This window comes from Scyliorhinus canicula, chromosome 9, assembly GCF_902713615.1.
Source record: "Scyliorhinus canicula chromosome 9, sScyCan1.1, whole genome shotgun sequence".
Classification (NCBI taxonomy): domain Eukaryota; kingdom Metazoa; phylum Chordata; class Chondrichthyes; order Carcharhiniformes; family Scyliorhinidae; genus Scyliorhinus; species Scyliorhinus canicula.
Genome location: NC_052154.1, coordinates 151,164,198 through 151,187,264, shown reverse-complemented (window position 1 = coordinate 151,187,264; position 23,067 = coordinate 151,164,198). Strand labels below are relative to the sequence as shown.

General features: G+C 46.2%; 1 protein-coding gene across 1 annotated transcript in view; it reads right to left on the bottom strand.

Annotated features, from left to right (window-relative positions):
- Window positions 1–5,327: 5,327 nt before the first annotated feature.
- olfml1 (olfactomedin-like 1) overlaps window positions 5,328–23,067 on the bottom strand; it is a 56,703-nt gene continuing 38,963 nt past the window's right edge. Inside the window, exon 4 of the mRNA XM_038807900.1 lies at window positions 5,328–8,677. Within this exon, the coding sequence (XP_038663828.1) occupies window positions 7,875–8,677 (803 nt within the window). The 3' untranslated portion in view covers window positions 5,328–7,874. The remainder of the gene's footprint in view (window positions 8,678–23,067) is intronic.

The following is a 23,067-nucleotide window of genomic DNA, read 5'->3' as shown; positions in this document are numbered from 1 at the left end:
GTGCGGGGGGGCGAGAGCCCTGATACTTGCATGGTGGGTGGGGGCAAGGCCATCCCGATGCATGGAGGGTGATCCTCCATGCCTGGGGGGCGGGGGGGGGGGTGAGTTTATTTTTATAGCAGATCAGGATGCCCTTTAAAGATAAGCGCCCCAACTCTGTGGAACTGGCCTTGCCGGCTATATCAGGCCCCACCCTACCAGAGCGATGGTGGAAACCACGTCTCCAGGTTTTCTGTATTCTGAGTGCCAGAAAATCTGGAGTGAAAACTTGGCTGTGCATGTGGAGAGATACACGCCGGTGCTGTGCATGTGGAGAGATACACGCCGGTGCTGTGCATGTGGAGAGATACACGCCGGTGCTGTGCATGTGGAGAGATACACGCCGGTGCTGTGCATGTGGAGAGATACACGCCGGTGCTGTGCATGTGGAGAGATACACGCCGGTGCTGTGCATGTGGAGAGACACATGCCGGTGCTGTGTATGTGGAGAGATACACGCCAGTGCTGTGCATGTGGAGAGACACATGCCGGTGCTGTGTATGTGGAGAGATACACGCCGGTGCTGTGCATGTGGAGAGATACACGCCGGTGCTGTGCATGTGGAGAGATACCCGCCGGTGCTGTGCATGTGGAGAGACACATGCCGGTGCTGTGCATGTGGAGAGACACATGCCGGTGCTGTGTATGTGGAGAGATACACGCCAGTGCTGTGCATGTGGAGAGACACATGCCGGTGCTGTGTATGTGGAGAGATACCCGCCGGTGCTGTGCATGTGGAGAGATACACGTCGGTGCTGTGCATGTGGAGAGACACACGTCGGTGCTGTGCATGTGGAGAGATACACGCCGGTGCTGTGAATGTGGAGAGACACACTCCGGAGCTGTGCATGTGGAGAGATACACGCCGGTGCTGTGCATGTGGAGGGATACACGTCTGTGCTGTGCATGTGGAGAGATACACGCCGGTGCTGTGTACGTGGAGGGATACACGCCGGTGCTGAGCATGTGGAGAGACACACGCCGGTTTTCAGTCTGAACCTGCCAGATTTCAGAAAATTACCGCCCATAACATTTTTTGGGAAAATTGTAGTTGGTTGTGGCATCTGCTGGTCCTGTCCTATTCAAATGTTTGATTTTCCCCAAGAGCGAGTGATTTTGGCTGGTAGTGCAAAGCAAAATGAGATTATTTTCATAGAACAGAAAAAAAGATCACATAAATACTGAGCCTGTTAGATCGTGCAACACTAGCTTCAGAATCCATTCTGCTTTCCATATTCAGTTTTTCGGAGTTGGCAGCAGATCTAAAGTGTCAAAAATGGTGTATTGTAAAATAGGATTCAACAAATTTATGATTTGTTGTTTGACAGCAGGAAAGAAAAGTGCGCATAAAAGTTCCTGGATTATTAAAACCACAAATGGCTCACATATATCCCTCGGGGAGGGGAATCTGGGACTCCTACTGAGTCAGCCTTACATGTCACTCCAATCCCAGGCTGAGTCAGCCTTACATGTCAGTCCAATCCCAGGCTGAGTCAGCCTTACATGTCACTCCAATCCCAGGCTGAGTCAGCCTTACATGTCAGTCCAATCCCAGGCTGAGTCAGCCTTACATGTCACTCCAATCCCAGGCTGAGTCAGCCTTACATGTCACTCCAATCCCAGGCTGAGTCAGCCTTACATGTCACTCCAATCCCAGGCTGAGTCAGCCTTACATGTCACTCCAATCCCAGGCTGAGTCAGCCTTACATGTCACTCCAATCCCAGGCTGCACAAGGTTGGCTTTTAGTGCTCGAAGGGCAATGAGGAATGGGCAATAAAATATTGGCTTGCCAATGTTTGGCGTGACACATTCTCAGGGAAAATCAAGAAAATACGCCATGATGTTGATATTTGTCTCTTGTGGAATTTATTTGTCCTTGTTCACTAATTCTAGTGGCAAAGCAAAGTATAAAACAGTACAATGGGAGGAACACAGTAAAGTGGGTCGGAGGTGGATATTAGAGGAAAAATGTTAACATGGTTTCACATAGTGAATGCATGAGGTGTTGTACAGAGGGGAGATGGGTACTGAGCACTTGTCTGAGAGTTTGGAGCTGTGGCAGGGGGAAGGTCAAAGAGGTCAGCTTTTAGTGGCATATGAGAAAGGCAGAAAGGATCTTGGAAGAGTGGGGCCAAGGTATGGGCAGCACAAGTGATTAGCACTGTGGCTTCGCAGCGCCAGGGTATCAGGTTTGATTCCCCACTGGGTCACTGTCTGTGCGGAGTCTGCACGTTCTCCCTGTGTCTGCATGGGTTTCCTCCGGGTGCTCCGGTTTCCTCCCACAGTCTAAAGATGTGCAGGTTAGGTGGATTGGCCGTGGTAAATTGCCCTTCGTGACCAAAAAAGGTTAGGAGGGGTTATTGGGTTACGGGACAGGGTGAAAGGAAGGGCTTAAGTGGGTCGGTGCAGACTTGATGGGCCGAATGGCCTCCTTCTGCACTGTATGTCCTACGTTCCATGTAAGGTGCAGCAGTGTCCGCCATTGATGGCGGAAAACAGAATTTGGAAAGGAAAATATACACAGGAGGCTAGAATTGGAAATGGAAGAGTCTCGACTGGGCTCACTTCCACGCAGAAAAGATTCTGCCTGAATAAAATTCAGATCGTTGTGTGTGGGCAGTGTGCTTTATGGTACAGCCGTCATAATTACTAGTGTTGGTGCCAACTCAATTGACACACACAGCATCAAATAAAGGCGGGCTGTGGGGTGGTGAAGTGGGGTAATTGAACTCATTCAACATTAAGATTAGTGCCAAGGTTATTAGCTTTGAAGTAGGCAAATGTAATTTTGAACATTCACAGCCTTAACAGAATAGTTATTAGAGCCCTTCCTCAGCACAATGGTGGAGAAAAGTAACAAAGTTAATACCATCACAGGATGGGTAAGCTAAGTGAGACGCATATCGGTGAGATAAAAGGAACAACAGCAGCCTCTATAATCCTGCTGATTAGGACTTTATAGTGTAAGTGTGGTAACCAAAAGATATGTGACACAGCCTTTGTATTGGGGAGACACCCTGTAGAAACAGGTTGTGTCCCCCAAGCAGGCTTGTGAATAAAACTGCAACTTCCAGACTTGAGTGATTTCAATCTTTTATCACAGGAGGGGTGAGATTGGAATTGGGTGGAGGCACTTACCGAATGAGCTTTGCGTTGGTGAACCGCTATGCCAATGTATGTCCTATTACGGGTGACCAATGCTGTACTTCAGTTTGGCACCCTTCACCAGTGTCCAATTTCAGCCCCCCCCCCCCCCCCCCCCCCCCCCGAAGTGTCAGGAACCAATTTAGCTTCCAGCTTTACCTTGGTCATGTAGGAAGAATTAACACATGAGGAGGACAAAGGCACAAAACGTTCCCAGAAAGATGGGGAAGACGATGGTGGCAATGGCTCAAGAGATATGATCCTGACACTCAGCTATATTTCATATTGCGATACTGTAGCACTGAGGCACTTGACTCCTGTGGTGAATACTTGACAGTGCAAACTGAAAGATACTTAATACTAGGATCCTCCGCTGTTCCTGAGGCTCCAAGAAAAGGTTTCAAGGAGTTGGCCAAAAACAGAAAAGACTGGCGTGATAATAGACCAATCAGAACTGAAATCAGGACAAGCGTCAGCCAAGATGCCATGTCAATAAATGAATTCTGTCCAATGAGAGTGAATCAGAGCTGGTGTCTCGCTGTGTTCGCAGAGACTTTGGTTGACGTGTGAAGCTGGCCCATAAGTGAGGCAGGGGATGGTGATTGGTGTTTGTACAAACACGTGGAGGGAAAGCATGAGGGCACTTAACAAATCTTTTCCTTATTGTAAAATTTTTATTTTTACATTATTTGTAAATCAACATCTGCTCAGTATCGCAGCATTGCTTCAATTTTAACAATGTAGAACCATAGAATTCCTATTTGGTCAGCAGCAGCTGGCAAGGCTGGGCCTACAGTGGATGGTTACAGCCATGAAGTGGAGCGATTACACTTAACCAGCACCTTAAATGACCACAGGGTGTGTCAAAGCCCTTCATAGTGAAGTTATTGTAGTAATGTAGAAAACACAGCACGCAATTTACACACTGCACGCTCTCACAAATAGCATTGAGTTGGTGACAAGGTGATCTGTCAGGGTGATTTTGATTGAAAAAGTGCCACAAAATTGTTTAGGTCCACCTCAGAGGGCAATCAGGGGCTTGGTTTAACATACAAAAGACTGCGGGCAAGATTTCCGTAGCACAAATCAAGAAGTGATTCCCAATGCTTGTTGGAACCAACAATTCTACGGACAAGTGCTTGTAGGATTAGAATAGCGGTTTTAATATACTCACAATAGAGCCAGCCGGTTAGCCATTGAACTTTCGGTGAACTGGCCGGCTGACCATGTGGCACTGAGCTTTTATACAGCAGCTTCCGGGGGAGGAGTCCTGGGCAGAGCCAAGGGAGAAGTCCCATACAACTCGAGCATTCCCAGAGCTACTCCCCCTGGAGGACAGGTAGTGCAACTGCACTTACAATACAGACACATGTATATACAGATTATAGTCCGGTGTGAATCACATTCACCACAATGCTTAGCCATGCAAATTTATGCATGGCGATGACTACGAGGGATTTGCCAAAGGAATCCCACTGTTGGCCGCCATTTCGAGCAGGTGGCCCAATAGCGAGTTCCCAAAGCTGGCTACCCACCGCATCGCAATTAACCCCCGCCCCCAATTTTCTGCCCCCCCCCCCCCAAGTACGGGGGTGACCTGAACCCCCCAACAGAGGTCTCCTAAATTAAGAGACCCCCCTTTATGAAATGAAATGAAAATGAAAATCTCTTATTGTCACGAGTAGGCTTCAATGAAGTTACTGTGAAAAGCCGCTAGTCGCCACATTCCGGCGCCTGTTCAGGGAGGCTGGTACGGGAAGAGTGGAGTATCGGAAATGGATTGGCGCTGCTTTCTCCCTGATGCTGGAATTCCTGCCTCATTAGTAACTCTGCTATCGGTGGCGTGAGGCAAAGAATTCAGTCCAGCATCTCCAACAACGCAGCACTCCCTCAGAATTGCACTTGATTTTTGTGCTTGAGTCCCGAAGCCGGACTTGAACCCATAACATTCAGACTGACATGGCAAGAGTATTACCCACTGAATCACTGCTACGTGGCTGGTGCTGCACAAAAACCCAAGATTTTGAAAGTATTTACACATCTCTGGAGTCAGTGAATGCATGTGCCATTTGAAAGGAAAAGCTCTGGTCATGGCAGGACTTGTGACAATGACTGCGCAATAAATTGTATCAAACAAAATCAGTAATGCAGATATTGTCACTGTATATTTTGATTTTGTAATTCCATAAGTAAATTTACAAGAGTTAGAAAGTTGCAGATGTGTTACAGTCTGCTGAACCATTGGAAATTGGAATTCAGTTTGTCGCTTTATTTGTACAGTATAAGCATTATATAAAAATACTTGATTAAGCCATAAAACAACTCGCAAAGTGGGAGAAAGGTTATTGTGAGATGACTGACTGCAAGCATCTGGAGTGTGGAGGAAAAAGAGAATGTCAACACAAGAAAGGGAAATACTGGCATTAAGATGTAAGTCTAACACAATTAACGATAAATATATTTGTTTAATTGCATTACTAATTTTTATACAGGAAAAATACTTGTGTTGCAGTGTGTCCCTGAAATTGTATAACACGGGAGGAGGCCTTCAAAGCAAAATGGTTGAGAACGCCAGACTTAATGGATGCTTCAATTGGATGAGCTTTTAAAATGGGGAGTGGAGAGGATTAAGCAATGGAATTAGTCACACTTTACTGAGATACAAAAAGTTTATTGAACTGCCGAAAAAGCCAACGTGCTCAATTTGTTTAAAGCAGCATTGTCATTTAATCCTTTGGCAATGGAAAATAGTTATGGTTAATCACCTGGAATAGGTAGTTACCTATTTTAAACATGGTGGAGGCGTCATCATCTTTATAAATGAGAAACAACTTCACAGGTTTTTTAAGGAGGGAATTGTAAGAACTGAAAGAAAAACTAGCCTCTGGAAAATGGAATTGCAAAAATAGAGGAAAAGAAGGATTAATTATTTAGGGTGTTGTACTATCCTCAGGACCAGGAACCAGAAGATCAGCAAGTCCCTTAATAGGACATGATTGAGTTTGGGAGGAGCTGATGTGGTATGCAGAGGGAAGAGCAACTGAGACAAAACAAGAATCTATTATTTTAGTTCCCTCTGACTGCCTCATTGATATGACCTTGTACAACACCCAATCCTTACCACCACTTTCCAGCCTGTCAAGCAAACAAATCCAAACCTGCTCGCTGACCATTTAACCCAATAGCTGCCCTCTTCAACAGAAGGCAGCTGTCCTGCTCTTGACTATGGAGCAGAAAATGTGCAACAGAGCCACAAAACAGGCTCCAGGATGACCTTTGCTGTATCTCCTGATGACAGTTTCTCCCTGGAGTGGTGAGGATAATGTAGTTAGAATTTGCAGCAGGAGATTAGGACAATCTGCTGTAGAAATGTAAGTGATATACAACAGTGATATACAACAAGGACACTGTTCTCTTTACCTGAGCAGTATCCCGATTGCACCTGTCAATAACATCCTTTTTTCCCTCTACAGATATGGTCAGTCCTACTGTGTATTCTTAGCATTTTCAGTTTTTTACCTGTGCCTTTTTTCATTCATTCATGGGATGTGGGTGTCACTAACTAGGCCAGGAATTATTGCCCATCCCTAATTTCCCATGTGAAGGTGGAAATGAGCTCCCTTCTTAAACCATTGCAGTCCATGTGGTGTAGGTTCATCCACAGGCAGGTAGTCCAGAACAGTGAAGGAACAACAATACAGTTTCAAGTGGCTTGGAGGGAACTTCTGGGTGATGGTGTCCCCATGTACCTGCCTTGTCCTTCTAGATGGCAGTGGTCGTGGGTTTGGAAGGTGCTGTTTCATCAGAACTAATTAGCAACATACTGGAGAAGTGAACATCTCTGGCAAGGCCCAGCATTAATTGCTGTTCCTCAGTTGCCCTTTAGAAGTTGGTGCAGAGCTGCAGTACCTATGGTGTAGGTATACCCACAGTGTTGTTAGGGATATATAGAATACCTACAGTGCAGAAGGAGGCCTTTTGGCCCATCGAGTCTACAACCCTCCAAAAGAGCACCCCAACCCAGGCCCACTCCCCGTCCTATCCCCGTAAATCCACCTAACACTAAGGAGCAATTTAGCATGGCCAGTCCACCTAACCTACATATCTTTGGATTGAGGGAGGAAACCAGAGAACCCAGAGGAAACCTTCAGAGACATGGGGAGAAAGTGACAGTCACCCAAGGCTGGAATTGAACTCTGGACTCTGGTGCTGTGAGGCAGCAGTACTAACCACTGTGCCACAGTGCCATCCCTAAGGATGGCAAAGGGACAGCAATGTAGTTACAAGTCAGGATGGTAGATAGTTCTGGGTGGGATTGGAAGGTGCGCATACGATGCCTTGATGAGTTGCTGCAGTGCATCCAGTAGATAGTATACATTGCTGCTACTGCGCATCAGTGAATGTCTAAGGTGGTGGATGGGATGCCAAACAAGAGGGCTACTTTGTCCTGGATGGTGTTGAGCTTCTTGTTGTCGGAGTTGCACTCATCCAGGCAAATGGAGAACATTCCACCACACTCCTGATTTGTGCTGTGTCAGTGAGGGAGACGCTTTGTATGCATTGAAATAAAAAGAGAGTCATTCAGTTTGGGGGTGAAAGGAGCTATATTAGTCGAGCTGCAGATACCATAACCATTGGTTGCAATTTAGGCCACTTTATAATAATGCGCATGATGATAAAAAGGTGGAAATTATTGGAAAGCAGGTTGACTTTCCAGTTTCTTTTTTGTGATGAGTTTGTAGATTGTCTGATATCCGTCATCCCAGGCATAGAGTTGATGTTCCCGGGGGTTATAGTGGATCATGGAGTGTTTACCATAGCGCTTGGGGAAGTACAGGACTGGAAAATCGGTGCTGGTGACTACGTCAGTGACATCATAGAGACATTGGACATGAGAGCGACTGCCGTGATGGGTGTTGTAGACAACGTAAAGTGTGCCACAGATCATGAAAGCCGCCTCAGCCCCCTTGCTGGAGCAGGAGGTGTCCCAGCTGTGCTCCACCGCTAGACTGCCATGGTCAATCTTGGTGACCACAATGGTCCCGCCACCATCATCTGGCTCGGCATGGATGGCCCAGAGGCCTTGTTCATCCACGGCCATGTCAATGAAAGTGTATGGTGAGAGTTGGTAGACGGGCGTATGGCCTGCCCCCTGCAGGAGCATGCGGTCTTTGACTGTCCCGTTCCGGATGTCAAACTTCATGATCTGGTTGAGGGTTCCGTTGCGGTGGAAATACAGGAATCCATTGTATGCCACATGGCCTGTCCCTTGCCAAGCGAAAGGGAGGACCACTTTTTTAGCCACTTGTCCACCTGCTCTCTCCGTGAAAGACCTGATGCCTCCGAATTCGGTGAGAACATTGCCGCTGGTTCCACTCAAGAAATAAATCTTCTGAAAATCTCGGGCTGGGTCCTTTATCCAAGAGCCTTGGGTGCCACCCGCTTTCTTAACAATCTTCAGTGATTTGATGCCAGCAAGCAAGAGGTCACAATCTGCAAGAGCGAGGGGTGGGGGAAAAGGAAATAAAAGAACATAGAGATAACTCTTATTAAAACAAGATTAAAAATATTAAGAATTTATTGTGCGGAGATCACTGATGCAAACATTTTTTTATTAAACCATTTAGGAACAGAGAAACAGGAGGCGGCCATTTAACCTCCTTAAGCATGTTTTGCCATTCAATGAGATCATGCCTGAGATGTGACCTTTCACCCATCATTGGCCCGTTGTCCTTAATACCATTTATTTCCTTAATAAATGACATGGATATTGGATATTTCAAATGTTGCTGATGATACAAAACTATGTGTGGCTGACAGTGATGATGATGCTATTAGCTGCCATTGGACAGAAATAGGTGAGCAGAATGTGGCAGATGGAATTTAATGCAGGGAACTGTGCGTAGATGCATTTAGGCAGAAGTCAGAGAGAGAGGCGTTATATACCAATAGTACAGCCCTAAAGAATATTCAGGGACAGAGAGACCTGAGGGTTCATGGACATAAATCTTGGAAAATGACAGGGAGCATGAGAGAACGGTTGGCAAAGTATATGAAATCCTGAGCTTCATTAAGAGTACAAAATCAGGCAAGTTATTTTCAACTGTTAGAAAGCCCAGGTTAAGGAGGAACTAGAGAACTGTGCCCGGTTCTGGTCACTGCACTTCAGGAAGGCTTCCTTGGGAGGCTGTGAAAGAGACGTTCTAGAATGACTCCAATAATGGGGGAATTTAGCTACAAGGTTAGGTTGGAGTCCTAGGACTGTTCTCCTTGGGCCAAATGAGATTAACGGGTTTTACATAGAGTTTAAAACTCATAGAGTTTTACAGCACAAAAAGAGGCCCTTCGGCCCATTGTGTCTGCACCAGCCATCAATCATCTATTTATTCGTATTCCATTTTTCAGCACTTGTTCCGAAGCCTTATATTCTAAGACATTTTGAGTACTCATCTAAATGCTTCCAAAATGTTACGAGGGTTCCCGCCTCCACCACCCTTTCAGGCAGCGAGTTTTAAATTCCCACCTCCCTATGCATTAAAAAGGTTTATTCTCAAATTCCCACTAAATCTCCAGCCCCTTAACTTAAATCTGTGCCTCTGGTTATTGACCCCTCTATGAAGGGGAAAAGTTTCTTCCTAGCCACCCTATCTATGTCCCTCATAATTTTGTTCACCTCAATCTGGTCCCCCTCAACATTCTCTGCTCCAAAAAGAACGACCCCAGCCTATCCAGCCACTCTTCATAGCTGAAAAACTTTAGCCCAGGCAACATCCTGGTGAATCTCCTCTGCATGTGATTGAGGTGTACAAGACTTTGACAGGTTTAGATAAGGTAGGCAAAGAAAAAAACTGTTCCCAACACTTGATGGTAACAGGATGAGGGGCACAGGTATTTGGCTTTTGGGCAGAGATACAGAGGGGATGTTAGGAAGACCTTTTTCACGCAGCAAGTGGGAATCACCTGGAACTGGCTGACTGTGGTGAGCGGCACAGGGAGTATGTGGAAGTGGAGACAATCAATGATATCCGAAGGAGGGCAGCATGGTGGCCTAGTGGTTAGCACAACCGCCTCACGGCGCTGAGGTCCCAGGTTCGATCCCGGCTCTGGGTCACTGTCCGTGTGGAGTTTGCACATTCTCCCCGTGTCTGCGTGGGTTTCGCCCCCCACAACCCAAAAATCTGCAGAGTAGGTTGATTGGCCACGCTAAATTGCCCCTTAATTGGAAAAAATAATTGGGTAATCTAAATTTAAAAAAAAAGAAAAAAAAAAAAAATGATATCCGAAGGAAATTGGTTTGGTACTCAATGGAATTAAACCTGAAGGGCTGCGGGGATAGGGCGGGGAATAGGACTGACTGGATTAGTCTACAGAGAACTGACTGAACTTGATGGGCTGGGTGGCCTCCTTCTGTGCTGTGATGACACTGATAATTCATCTAGCACCAACCACCATTTGCAAAAGAGAGCTCCAAACGTTTATCACCTTTTCCTAATTCCACTCCAGAAAGAAAAGCTGAGTACTGAAAGTGCTGGAAATCCAAAATACAAATAGTAAATGCTGGAAACACTCAACAGGCGTGGCATTATCTGTGGAAGGAAAAACGGAGTTAACGGGCTGGATTCTCTGTCGGTGGGATCTTCCGTTTCGCCAGCAGTGCACTCGCGCCTGTGGATATCCCGATGGTGTGGGGGTGCTCACAATTGGCCGGCTGCCAGGACGGAGAATCCCGCTGCCGGCTGCACCAGAAAATGGGTGCGGCGGGACGGAGAATCCCACCCGTTATTTCACGTCAAGGACCTTTATTCAATTCTGAAAAGATCTTAACCTGAAATATTAAGTCTGTTCCTCTCTCCATAGCTCATGCCCGATCTTGCTGAATATTTCCAGAATGTTCTATTTTTATTTCACGACTGAAAGGCCTGGTTCTAATATTTAGACCATGCCCCACAAGCCCTAGATTTGACAACTAGAGGAACTAGTTTCTCTCTCTCTCTACCCGATCAATTCTCCTTAAAAGCTTAAAGACTTTGACTCATTTGTCACCAGTATGGATCACTGAAAAAAGAGACGTGATGTTTAAGTATTTGTCTTGTACTCATAGGATGACAGATTCAAGAATGTAAAATTTCAAATGGAACAACAATTTATACTGCATGTGGCAAGGGGTGCTGATCCATGGAATCCATAAACCCCTACAGTGCAGAAGGAGACAATTCGGCCCATCAAATTTACACTGCCCCTCTGAAAGAGCATTCCACCTAGGCCATCTCCCCCGCCCTATCACTGTAAGCCCGCACATTGATCATTGGCAATCCATGTAACTGGCACATCTTTGGATTGATTGGCAAGTCAACTCTGATTAGGCTAGATGTTGCACTACAGAGTTATTGTCCCCCATGCATTTGTTTATTCAAAAGAGGTGCAATGTCTGCACATATCCCTTTTGCCTGCAAAGGACTGCTCCCTGCATATGAATGTATGTAGCTTCAAGCAAACATAAGTGAGCTCCATTGTGAGCCTGACTGATAATCTTAAATTGGTTATTAGTTTAATTCTTAGCACACTTGAGACTGTTTAGCAAATGCTGCTCAATCTCGGAATCGCACCTGACATTTGACACAACGTTCTAATTTTTGGCATTCTTGCGTCTGTCCTGATGTGTTCAAGACAAAAAGCTTTGACAACATGTCTCCATTTTCAGCAATACTCAAATTGTGACAGCAGTATATCTTCCTTGCAGTCCCCTATCCAGTTTAAAAATATACGAGCATAATGATGTAAGAGGAGGTATAGACGTTTCTATCGTTTGATCCTGGTCCACCATTCAAAATGTTTATGGTGGATCTTCTATCTCAACTGCACTATCCCCAAATCCCTTAATCCCCTTGGTGCACAACAACCTATCAATCTCTGTCTTGAATTTATTCAATGCCTGAGCAACCACAGAATTCCAACCATTATCAGCTCTCTTTCTGAGAAATTTCTCTTTATCGTCTCAAATGATCGACCGCTTGTCCTGAGACTATGGCCACGATCTCCTAAAAGGGAACAAAGACCCCGAGCGAGTGTGTTTAGTTATGTGTTTCCCGGCACTCGCAGTGCCAAGAAACACATGGCTATTCAATGCAACTCACTTTGAATAAGGGGCCTGAACGGGGAATGCATGGCGTCCCGATCCCCAAGGCCCACAAAAGAATCCCCGACCTCCCCTCCCCCTTCAGTCAGAATGCAATATGGGAGGGTCCTCCCCACCCCCTAGCACACCAGGAAATCCCAGCCCGATTGCGAGTGCACAAAAATTGCGCCTCCTTGGCAGTGCCAACCTGGCACTTTGGAAGTGCCGTTACCAGCTGGCAATGTCATCTGGGTTGTGCCACCAGCAGGTGGCACCAGCAGTACCAGGGAACCACCCTGCCCAAAGTGCATGCAGCTGGGGACCTCCAATCCCCTTGGAGATCCCCACAAGTGCCATTCCATCTGGTCCTGGTTGTGGGGGCCAGTACCAGACAGCACTTGCCCGAGGTCCCCAAGGTGAATGGATTGAATCCCAAAGCCTCAGGTACCTCAGGAATCTTCACATTGGAGTAACGCTTAGTGCCTCACTCTAATATGCAGATTTGCTAAAATGTGCTTCCGCCCATTGTGGGCGGGATTCACCTTGCAATGTCTTGCGAGATTGTGTTGAATCATGCGCGGCGTTGTGAGTTCGGTAGGTCTCCCGGCTTTCAACGACAATGCTGCACTGCGGTGAGCTGCTTTTCCGTGCCCAATGTCCCACAGTGGTTAGCACTGTTGCTGCATAGCATCAGGATCCCAGGTTCGATTCCTGGTTTGGGTCACTGTCTGTGCGGGGTCTGCATGTTCGCCCCGTGTCTGCGTGGGTTTCCTCCAGGTGCTCCGGTTTCCTCCCACAAGTCCCAGAAAGATGTGTTGTTAGGTGAGTTGGCCATTCTGAATTCTCACTCCGTGTTCCTGAACAGGCGCCGGAATGTGGCGACTAAGAGTTTTACTCAGTAACTTCATTACAGTGTTAATGTAAGCCTACTTGTGCCAATCAAGACTATTATTATTATTATCAATAATCCTAAATTCTCCAGCCAGACAAAGCAGCCGTTCAGTATCTGCTCTGCCAATCCTACATTTCCAATGGAATCATCTCTCATTCTTCAGGGTATATTGATCTGGACTTCCCATCCCCTTCCAATAGGGCAATTTTCTCATCCCAGGAATCAATCTTGTGAACCTTCAATGCACATCCTCTAAGACAAGCAAATCAAGTGGAAGACAAGTGTACAACCTTTCGGATAGCTAGCAATGACTGAAGAAATTGTGAATACGCTGCCTCCCACTGAGAGTAAAGGCACTGAGCAAATTATCTCTACGAACAGCGGGAGGCTTTTATTGCAGAGAAGTTTGAAAATAAAACAATACTTTTATTCCAAAGTTTTACTGCAGAACAAGTAAAATCTTTGAGTTTTTGTCAATTAGTTGCACGTTAACTGGGAGAAAAGAAAGACTTTTATTTATATGGAAAAGAAAAGGTTCATGGATGACTTGGTGGACGTTTTGAAGATTGTGAAAGATTATGAAAAGGCTTTTGAAACTGTGGGGTCGAATTCCTCTCTGGTGTGGAATTCAGAGAGATTCGGGAAATATGCTTCTCTCCGGAGAGATCATGTTTCCTTAAATTCCATGCCCCTTGCTGGTGACGTCACGAGGTTCGCCAGATTTTAATGGATTTCAAGAAATTTTTATATAATTAGTCAGCACCCCACCACATGATCGCCTCTCACTGAATATTCAAATCTCGACAAAGGGCCGTCACGTCGGTGAGGTTTACAACGGCTTTTTAAAAATGAGATTCAGTTGAGGGGATCCCTTCGGGAGGCGCAAAGGTAAGTATAGCCCCCGAGGGAGAGAGACGTGTCTGGCAGTGCCGTGGCACTGCACCCTGGCACTGCCCCTTGGCACAGCATGGCACTGTCAGGTTGGCAGTGTGTGACCCCGGCAGTGCAGACCTGTACTGCTGTACTGGGGGCAGTGCTAGGTGCGAGCCCCCTGGGGAAACACATTGCAGGGGAGGGGGGCGGGGGGGGGGGGGGGGGAATAGTGTTCCTGTTATGTGTGGAGGAGGACGAGAGAGGGGGGGGGGTGATGTGCAGGCACAGGGGGAGGGGCATTGTGTGAGTGATTGTGATGCCGCCAGGAAAGTAGTTGAGGTGAATAGCAAAGGTCCATTTAAGAGGAAGTCGGATAAAGCACTAGAAATAGAAAGATCAATGGTAATAAAATGAGATGAGGAGCGATGGACATAGGTTCCTGTGGAGCAGAAACATTGGTGCATCATTTGGGCTGAATGATGTGTCTCTTGTGTTGTAACTTCCACGCACACAGCACATTTTCTGACCTCAGGACATCCCAAAGTGCTTTCCAGTAAATGCAATATCATTGAGATATAATCACTGTTGTAATGTAGGAAACCAAGCAGACTCTCACAAATAACAATGAAGTCATAAATTATCTGTTTAAATTTTGCCTGTTGGGGGATGGTTATTTTGTCCAAAGCACTGTTCAGATTTCCCTAGCTCTTCTTTGAAGTAGTGTGCATGGGGGTTTTACACATCTACCTGAGAGCCCTTATTTTAACATCTTATTCGAAAGATGGCATTACAGCATTGCATCAGGGCTGTCATTATGTGTTCAATTCTCTGGAGTGAGTCCTCTACCCAGGATGTACTGATTCACAAGTGAGATATCTACCCACCGAGCTACAGCTGATGCATCAGCAAGACATAAAATTATGCCTTCCTAAGAAAGTCGCTGAAATAAATAGGCCGTGAAATGATTCAAAATAGGTTAATCTGTCTGCTGAAATAAGGCAGAGAGAATTTGGCTGAATGCATTTAATGGCCCTACATCAGTGTTACACAATATACCTGTAGAGAAAGGCACCTCATACCTGTTACAGGCTGGAGGAAGTTACAAACATAGGGAGGGAACGACGCCATGAGGGATTCGAAAACTAGGATGGGAATTTTAAAATCAAGGCATTCGCTGAGACTCTCCGGCCCTCACGTTGTGGGTTTCACCGCAGAAGATGCAGCGATCTATTTAAATCCCCATTTACCCGTCGGTGGGACTGGAAGATCCCGCCAACGTGAGGGGCTGGAAAATCTCACCCATAGTTTAACTGGAAGCCAAGCCAGGCAGACCAAGGGCATCAATGGACTAGCTGAGGTGATCCCCCTGCTAACCTTCTCCAGCGACTGGCTTTCAGTTACTCAGGTACAAAGCCTCCCCCATAGCTCCTAGATCTATTATGTTTTTCCTATGGAGTTAGAGCTTCCTTCTGGATACCATGGACCTGAAGCAATGACATATGACATATTTTAAGTAGCCACTGCCCAATTCACACTTGGCAGACTGGGTAACAATTCTGCTATCTGTATTGAGATTATTTCAGCTATTGATTACAACCTATGCCATAATATGAGGCTCTTCGTCTTTGTAAAGCAGCAGAATAACGCTAATCATTGTCTCCAACTTAAACAGCCAAACACAGTTAGTAAAAAACAACAGAACACAGGTGAATAATATTATGACCACGTGTATTTTTATAGTCATCATTAAAACTTCCTCATCTGGTAAAAATAAATAATGGCTTGCAAGTGCTGTGATAAACTATAAATAAAATCCTTACATAATTGTTCTTTCCCTCTTTTCACCCTATAAGGAAGCCATCTGGTCTGATTACCTCTTTGAAGGTTCCAGACAGATTACTGAATTGTAGAAGACAGGCTGGTTAAAAATGATCAAGATGTCACGGGGCTCTGATGAATTTGAAGGCAGAGATTGTGGCTTAAAGTCTTACTCCAGAAATCCGAGCACATAATTCAGGCTGACACGGCCCGTATTGGAATGCAGCACTGTCAGAGTTGCCGTCTTTTGGATGAGACATTAAGCACAAGTACCTGTCTGTCCCCTCAGGAGGACGTAAAAGATCCCATATCCATTACTGCACTGCAATGGCAAGCATAATAGTCCTGCCAGGTATGTCTTGGCGGCACGGTAGCACAGTGGTTAGCACTGTTGCTCCACAGTGCCAGGAACCCAAATCAATTCCTGCTTGGGTCACTGTTAGTTCGGAGCCTGCCCGTTCTCCCCGTGTCTGCATGGGTTTCCTCCGGATGATCCGGTTTCCTCCTACAAGCCCTGAAAGACGTAAATTGGATACTCTGAATTCTCTCTCTGTGTACCCGAATAGGCGCTGGAATGTGGTGACATGGGGATTTTCACAGTAACTTCATTGCAGTATTAATGTAAGCCTACGTGTGACAATAATAAAGATTATTATTATTATGGCTTGGGTCAATACTTAACAATCACAAAAAAAGTTATCTTTATGTAGTACCTGTAACATAATAGAGTTAGCAAGATGTTAAAGCAAAATGTGACACTGAATCACATAAGGTGATGTTAGGGAAGGTGGTGAAAAGTTTGGCCAAAAAAGTATTTTTAAGGAATGTCTTAAAGGAAAAACACGATGGAGAGAGGCGGAGAGATATAGGGAAGGAATTACAGAGCTTAGGGCATAGCTGTCAATGACGCAACAATATAAACAGGTTACCTGGTCATTATCATCTTGCTGTTTGTGGGAGCTTGCTGGGCTCAAATTTGCTGCTGTGTTTCTGACATTACAATACTGTATCAGTACTTCATCGGTTGCAAAATGCTTTAGGACATCCTGAGGTTGTGAAGGGTGCTATATAAATGCAAGCCTTTTCTTTTTCAAATTCAAAAAGGAGCTGGAATCATAAATAAAGGAGTTTGTATATAAGCAGAAGGGCTTGCTTCCCCGGGAACCGAATTCAACAACAAGGATTGAGTTTGGCTACAAAACACTCACTAGAAATTGGATCAATTTGGATCAGGTTTATATAATGGGATTAAATTTAAGAGGTCCCTTGATGAATAAAGAGACATGCTTGCAAAGCTTTTTGTCTTGCACTCATCAGCACAGATGAAAGAATGCCAAATTTCAAAGGGAACACCAATGTTTACTCCCTGAGAAAAGGGATGCTGGGTGGTTGGCTAGTCAGCTTTGACTTGACTGGGACACCCATATTAAGTGCTATGGCTACAATAAGATATCTTGTATAATTAATCAGATCCACTGCAGCAATTCTCCAAGGGACCTCCATCAGCACTTTCCAAACCCACAACCTCTATCATCGAGGAACAAGGGCAACAGACTCATAGAAACATCACCACCTGCAAGTTCCTCTCCAAGTCACACACTGCCCTGATTTGGGAATATATCATCGTTCCTTCATTGTCATTACGTCAAAACCTTGGAACTCCCTCCTTAATAGAACTGTAGGAGTACTTACACCAGAAGGTGGCTCACCACCACCTATGGGCAATTAGAGATGGGCAATAAATGGTGGCCTTGTCTCCAATGCCAAAATCCCAAGAAGGATTAAAAAAAAGGTTGGAAACGCGCAAAATCTTTGAACAAAAGTCTCATTCTTGTAATGGCATCCATTAAGACAGTTGACTGATTGTTAATTGAACACAATAGGGCGTGATTTAATGCAAACATTTCTAAGGGCGGGATTTACCGGCTGTTCACGCTGACGGGAAATTCTGGCCCCACGCCAGCGCATTTGTGCTCTGGTGATGAGGGGTGCAGTCAACGGGATGCCCTGTTGACAACGGCGGGACCAGTAGATCCCGCTGGTGGCTGGTCAGTAAATCCCGCCCCAAGTATCATTTTGGGCGGGTTTGGCTGGGTGTTTTCACCAGCTTTATCGGTGAGATCCACATCGCTATTTAACCACGCAAAGGCCACGATTTAATGGAAAAGTTTCTAAGTGAGGTAGTGAGCGGGAACTGCAGTGAGCTTCCCTACTGGCCAGGCTATTGGACGCGGTCAAAATCAGATGGGATTCCCTGTTCCCCCTGGGGGTCTCGTAGAGTCAGCCACAGGGCAGACAGTGCTGCCTGTGAAGAAGAACTTGCAGCGGTCATCAACTCGGGGAGAGCCACCAGGAGGACTGGAACCCACTGCCGCAAGAAGGTCAATGACCTCCACTGGCCACCTCGCCTGGTACCGCGCCTGCCCTCTCCCCCACCCGCATCCCTGTCTACTCCCCCCCCCCCCCCCAAACGAGCATGCACCTGCCACAGCCCCCCTCTAGGACCGTTCTGCGTCCCGGCCCACCCATGTCAAGAAGTGCCGCCCACTCTGGCCTCCCCCAATACTCACCATGCCCCCTCCCCATACACGCAATTCACCCCGACCAAAACCACTCCCCCATCTCTGCGATAAACGACGTGTGCAGCTCATGATTCCCCCTTTGTGTCCCCGCAGGAGAAGTTGGCCCACAACAGATGGGAGGGACCCATATAGGCTGAGGGGTGCGGGATATCAGGATCCTCACCCCTTATGAAGAACGGGCGTTGGAGGTCACGGGGCTGGCCAAGGGCAGATCTTTCACTAATGTGGAGGCTGGCGTACGGCACGGGTGAGGTTCCATCTGCCTCCACCCAGATGACCGAATCACATGTGAGATGTTAATGCTATACAGAATGACACATCCCTCCCACTGACCACATGTCCATTCTCTCTCAGGATCTTCGCCTGACGGTGCCGGCCCATCTGGGTTGCCGCCATGGGAAAACCTTGGAGGGGGGCTGTGAGGAGACGACTGTATTCGCGGCACAGCCGTCATCCACACCCTCCTTCAGCGCAGAGACACACATCTTGGTGGGCGACAGTAGTCGACAGACATGTTTCTCGGGCACATTCTGCTGGTGTACATCAGGTGGAGGCAGGAACCCCCAGGCGAGACAACAGTCAGAGGTGTGCTGGATCCCAGGACCCAACTTGGTCCGAGTCAGATGTTGAGCCTCTGGACTGGGTTTACCTGGAGCTGATACAGATGCTAGGGTGTGGCTGTGAGATTCATAGGGCCCTCCTTTTCAGGCTTTTATCCCCTTTTTCGGACCCCGCAACCCCTTCAGGGCCCCCTACAACCTTTTGGAGGCCTCTTCATATCCGCATTAATCCCCCCCCCCCCCCCCACCCCTTCATACCCCCCTCATCCTTCTTTCATGGGCAAGGTCCCGGACCTTGGCAATGCAACCCTGGCACCCGGGCACCTTAGCAGTGCCAGGCTGGCAGTGTCCATGTGTCTGGATGCTAGGAGGAAAGCCAGGGTTCCACCCTGTTCCCGACCACTCAGGAGTCTCCAATGGCCTTGGAGACCCCCCCACCCCCCACAAGGTGCTGTTGCACCTGGTCTACGTGTGTGTGGACCTGTACTAAATGGCGCCCAGCTGGGGTCTCCTCAGCGAGGCTGGTTAGATCCGACTTCAGCACAGTTCGATGAGCTCCCTTAACTATGTGAGTCTGGATCCCGCCCATTGTGAGCGGGATCCAGATCGCGACGCCTCGCAAGATCTTGTTAGATTTCATGGGGCGTCACGGGAATCCTGGAAGAGAACTCTCGCGGCATTTACCGGCCATGACCCATCCTAACTCTGGCGGGACCCAACCGGTAAATCATGTTTGCTATCCACTGCCGTGTAAGAATTTATAGTCTTATGTTCACTAAAAATAAAGATATTAATCTACTTAGTGCCATTCAAGTAGAATTCTTAATTTTTTTAATTATCCATTTGATGGGAAGTGGGAGTCCCTTCTAGCCTGGCATTTAATGTCCATCTATTGTTGCTTTTCAGAAGCTGATGAACTGCTGGTGCAGGTATTCCTATGGCACTGTTAGGGAGAGAATCCCAGGGCTTTGACCCAGCAGCAATAAGAGAACGTCAATATATTTTCAAGTCAAGAGACTGTGTGACTCGAAGGGGAACTTGCAGGCGGTGATGTTCCCATGTGCCGGCTGCCCTTGCTCTAGGCTGTGCGCTTGGGAGATGCTGTCCAACGAGTCGTGGTGAATTGCTAAACTGCATGTTGTAGATGGTACTGCTGCCAGTGTGTGCCGTTGGTGGAGAGAGTGAGTGTTTAAGGTGGTGGATGGGGTGCCGATCAAGGTGGCTGCTTTGTCCTGGGTGGTGTTGATCTTGAGAAATTGTTGGTGACTGAAGAACTGGGCACCACATCCCCATGACCCTTGCACCTCAGAGGCAGGCAAATCACAGACCCAGTCCCTCTGATCGTATCTGGTGAGTCACTGAGCAAAATAAAAGTGTATATGGCTGCAGCTATGCAATGCTCTGGTTAGACCACATCTGAAGGACTGTGTGCACTTCCAGGCACGACACATTAGAACGAATATATTGATTTTGGAAAGGATGCAGTGCGATGTCACCAGGCCTTAAGAGGGCTATTTGCTGAGACTACATAAACTAGGGTTCTTTCCCCTCAATTGTAAAAGATTTATGGATGATATGATTAAGGTTTGTAGGATTTTGGAAGGAAATGATGGGGTAGGTCGAAACTTCATCCATTGGTGAGGGAGTCTCGGACAAGGGACGTAACCTTAACTCAGAGTCAGTTCATTCAGAAGTGAAGGAAAGAACAGTTCTTCATGCAAAGTATGGAACACACTCCCACAAAATGCAGCGTATTCCCTGTCAATTAATAATTTTAAATCTGAGATTGATAGATTTTTGCTCATCAAGGCTATAAACGAATATGAAACCAAGATGTTTAGATACAGATCAGCCACAATCTCATTGAAAGGCAGAACAGACTTGAGAGGCTGAGTGGCCTCCTTCTGTTTTTATGTATGAATAGGTGGGGAGTGGAAGAAATGGAGCACGATCAAAGATCAAAATAGTCAAAAAAAACGTCATTTGAAAATGGTGAGATGGCATTACACAGATTTTAATTTTAAATGAAGAGAGAAATTGCATTTATATAGAGCCTTTCATGACCTTAAAGTGTCCGAATATGCATTAAATAATTTTGTACTGTAGTCGCTCTTGCAATTTAAGAAATGCGGTAGCCAATTTGTGCACAGCAGGATTCCACAGGCAGTAATCTGAGAATAAGCAGATCAATCAGTGTAGGTGCTCTTGAGTTATAAATGTTGACCCAGGAGAATACCGCCTGCTGTTCTTCCCAATTGCACCATGTTTTTTTATTAATGTTCGTCTGAGTGGGAAGACGGAATATTGGTTTAATGTCTCATCTGAATGACAGCACTTCCAACTGTGCAAAACTCCCTCAGTAATGCATTGAAAGCGTCAGACTAGATTATGTTCAAAAATCCTTGGAGGGGAGCTCGAACTCACAAGTTACTAATTGAGAGGCATGGGTATTACCCATTATACCAAGGTTTTGCCCAAGGATAACACTTTAGACTATAATTTGTTCAAACAACAGCAATGTAGCTGGCTTTAATGAATAGATAGCCCAGTAACCTGTGGCAAGGAAATGATTTCCCATGAATTGTCACAAGATTTGCGTTACTCTACTGTTAGCGACAAAGAAATTGCATCTGCTAGAGGAAATGAATAGATTTAGTGAAGGTGGGCTTAGCTGAAATCCCTGCATTAGAGAAAATTTAATGCCAGTTCAATGCTTCCATCCGAGTGAGCTTTACACACCCCAATGATCTGAGATGAGAAGGAGCCCTCCAGCAAGGCTTTGGCTATTTACATCAGAGTAAATAGTCTCTAGCTAGGGGTGGATTAACAGTCCTGCTTTTGGGTGAAAGGTTTAATAGTACAAGACTGGAAATTAAACAATGTTCTGTGTACTGATTAAACAGAGAGTTGCTTTAGAGTTCTCTTCCTGCGAGTGCTGTATTAGTGATATGGGTGCTGTATGAGGAGGGGGCTGCGTTGGAGGATTCTCTTGGGTCATGCTCCCCATGCTTGAACCATGAATAAATGATTGTAACCTGTCCCTTAATCTCCTGTGTTTAGTTGGAATATGTCCACCGCAACACATCTTAACACATCCGTGAGTTTCATAACATTGTTGGATTTATGCATTAGTTTCCCATTAAACTGGCCATGGAACGATAAATCTAGTAATTTAGCACAAATATCCTGTTAATTATATGATTATTGTTAACGAATGCTGGAAGTGAACAGCTAAAAATATGCAGTCTCATTCCATCATGTAATGAATTGTTGTTGAAGATTTTGAAAATGCCAATTTTAAACTAAAAAATAAAACAAATTCACCCAATTTCCTTCTTTGCCGTTGCTCTGTTTTTTCCCCAACCGTAAAAACTCCTTTGTTGAGGAGATAGACTGTTGGTCACACCGCTCACTGGAATTCTAGATGCCCTGTTGCCTTCGCCGCACTACAATCAGCTCGCACTCCCTGGCAATTTGGTGGGCAAAATCTTTCCAGCTGATAGGTATGGGGAAGATTTTTAACTAAGGGAGCAACGTGTACGATACGACGCAGCACAGTAGCATTGTGGATAGCACAATCGCTTCACAGCTCCAGGGTCCCAGGTTCGATTCTGGCTTGGGTCACTGTCTGTGCAGAGTCTGCACATCCTCTCCGTGTGCGTGGGTTTCCTCCGGGTGCTCCGGTTTCCTCCCACAGTCCAAAGATGTGCGGGTTAGGTGGGTTGGCCATGATAAATTGCCCTTAGTGTCCAAAATTGCCCTTAGTGTTGGGTGGGGTTACTGAGTTATGGGGATAGGGTGGAGGTGTTGACCTTGGGTAGGGGGTAGGGTGCTCTTTCCAAGAGCCGGTGCAGACTCGATGGGCCGAATGGCCTCCTTCTGCACTGTAAATTCTATGTAAATTCTATGTATCAGAGACCATCTCATTAAAACCCAGCAAATAATATCAATGTTTTAAAATTAGTAAAACGCAGGGATTGGATTCTTAGCGATTGATGGCAATATTTTACAAAATGTATTTTTGTTTTGTCTTGCAATATGTT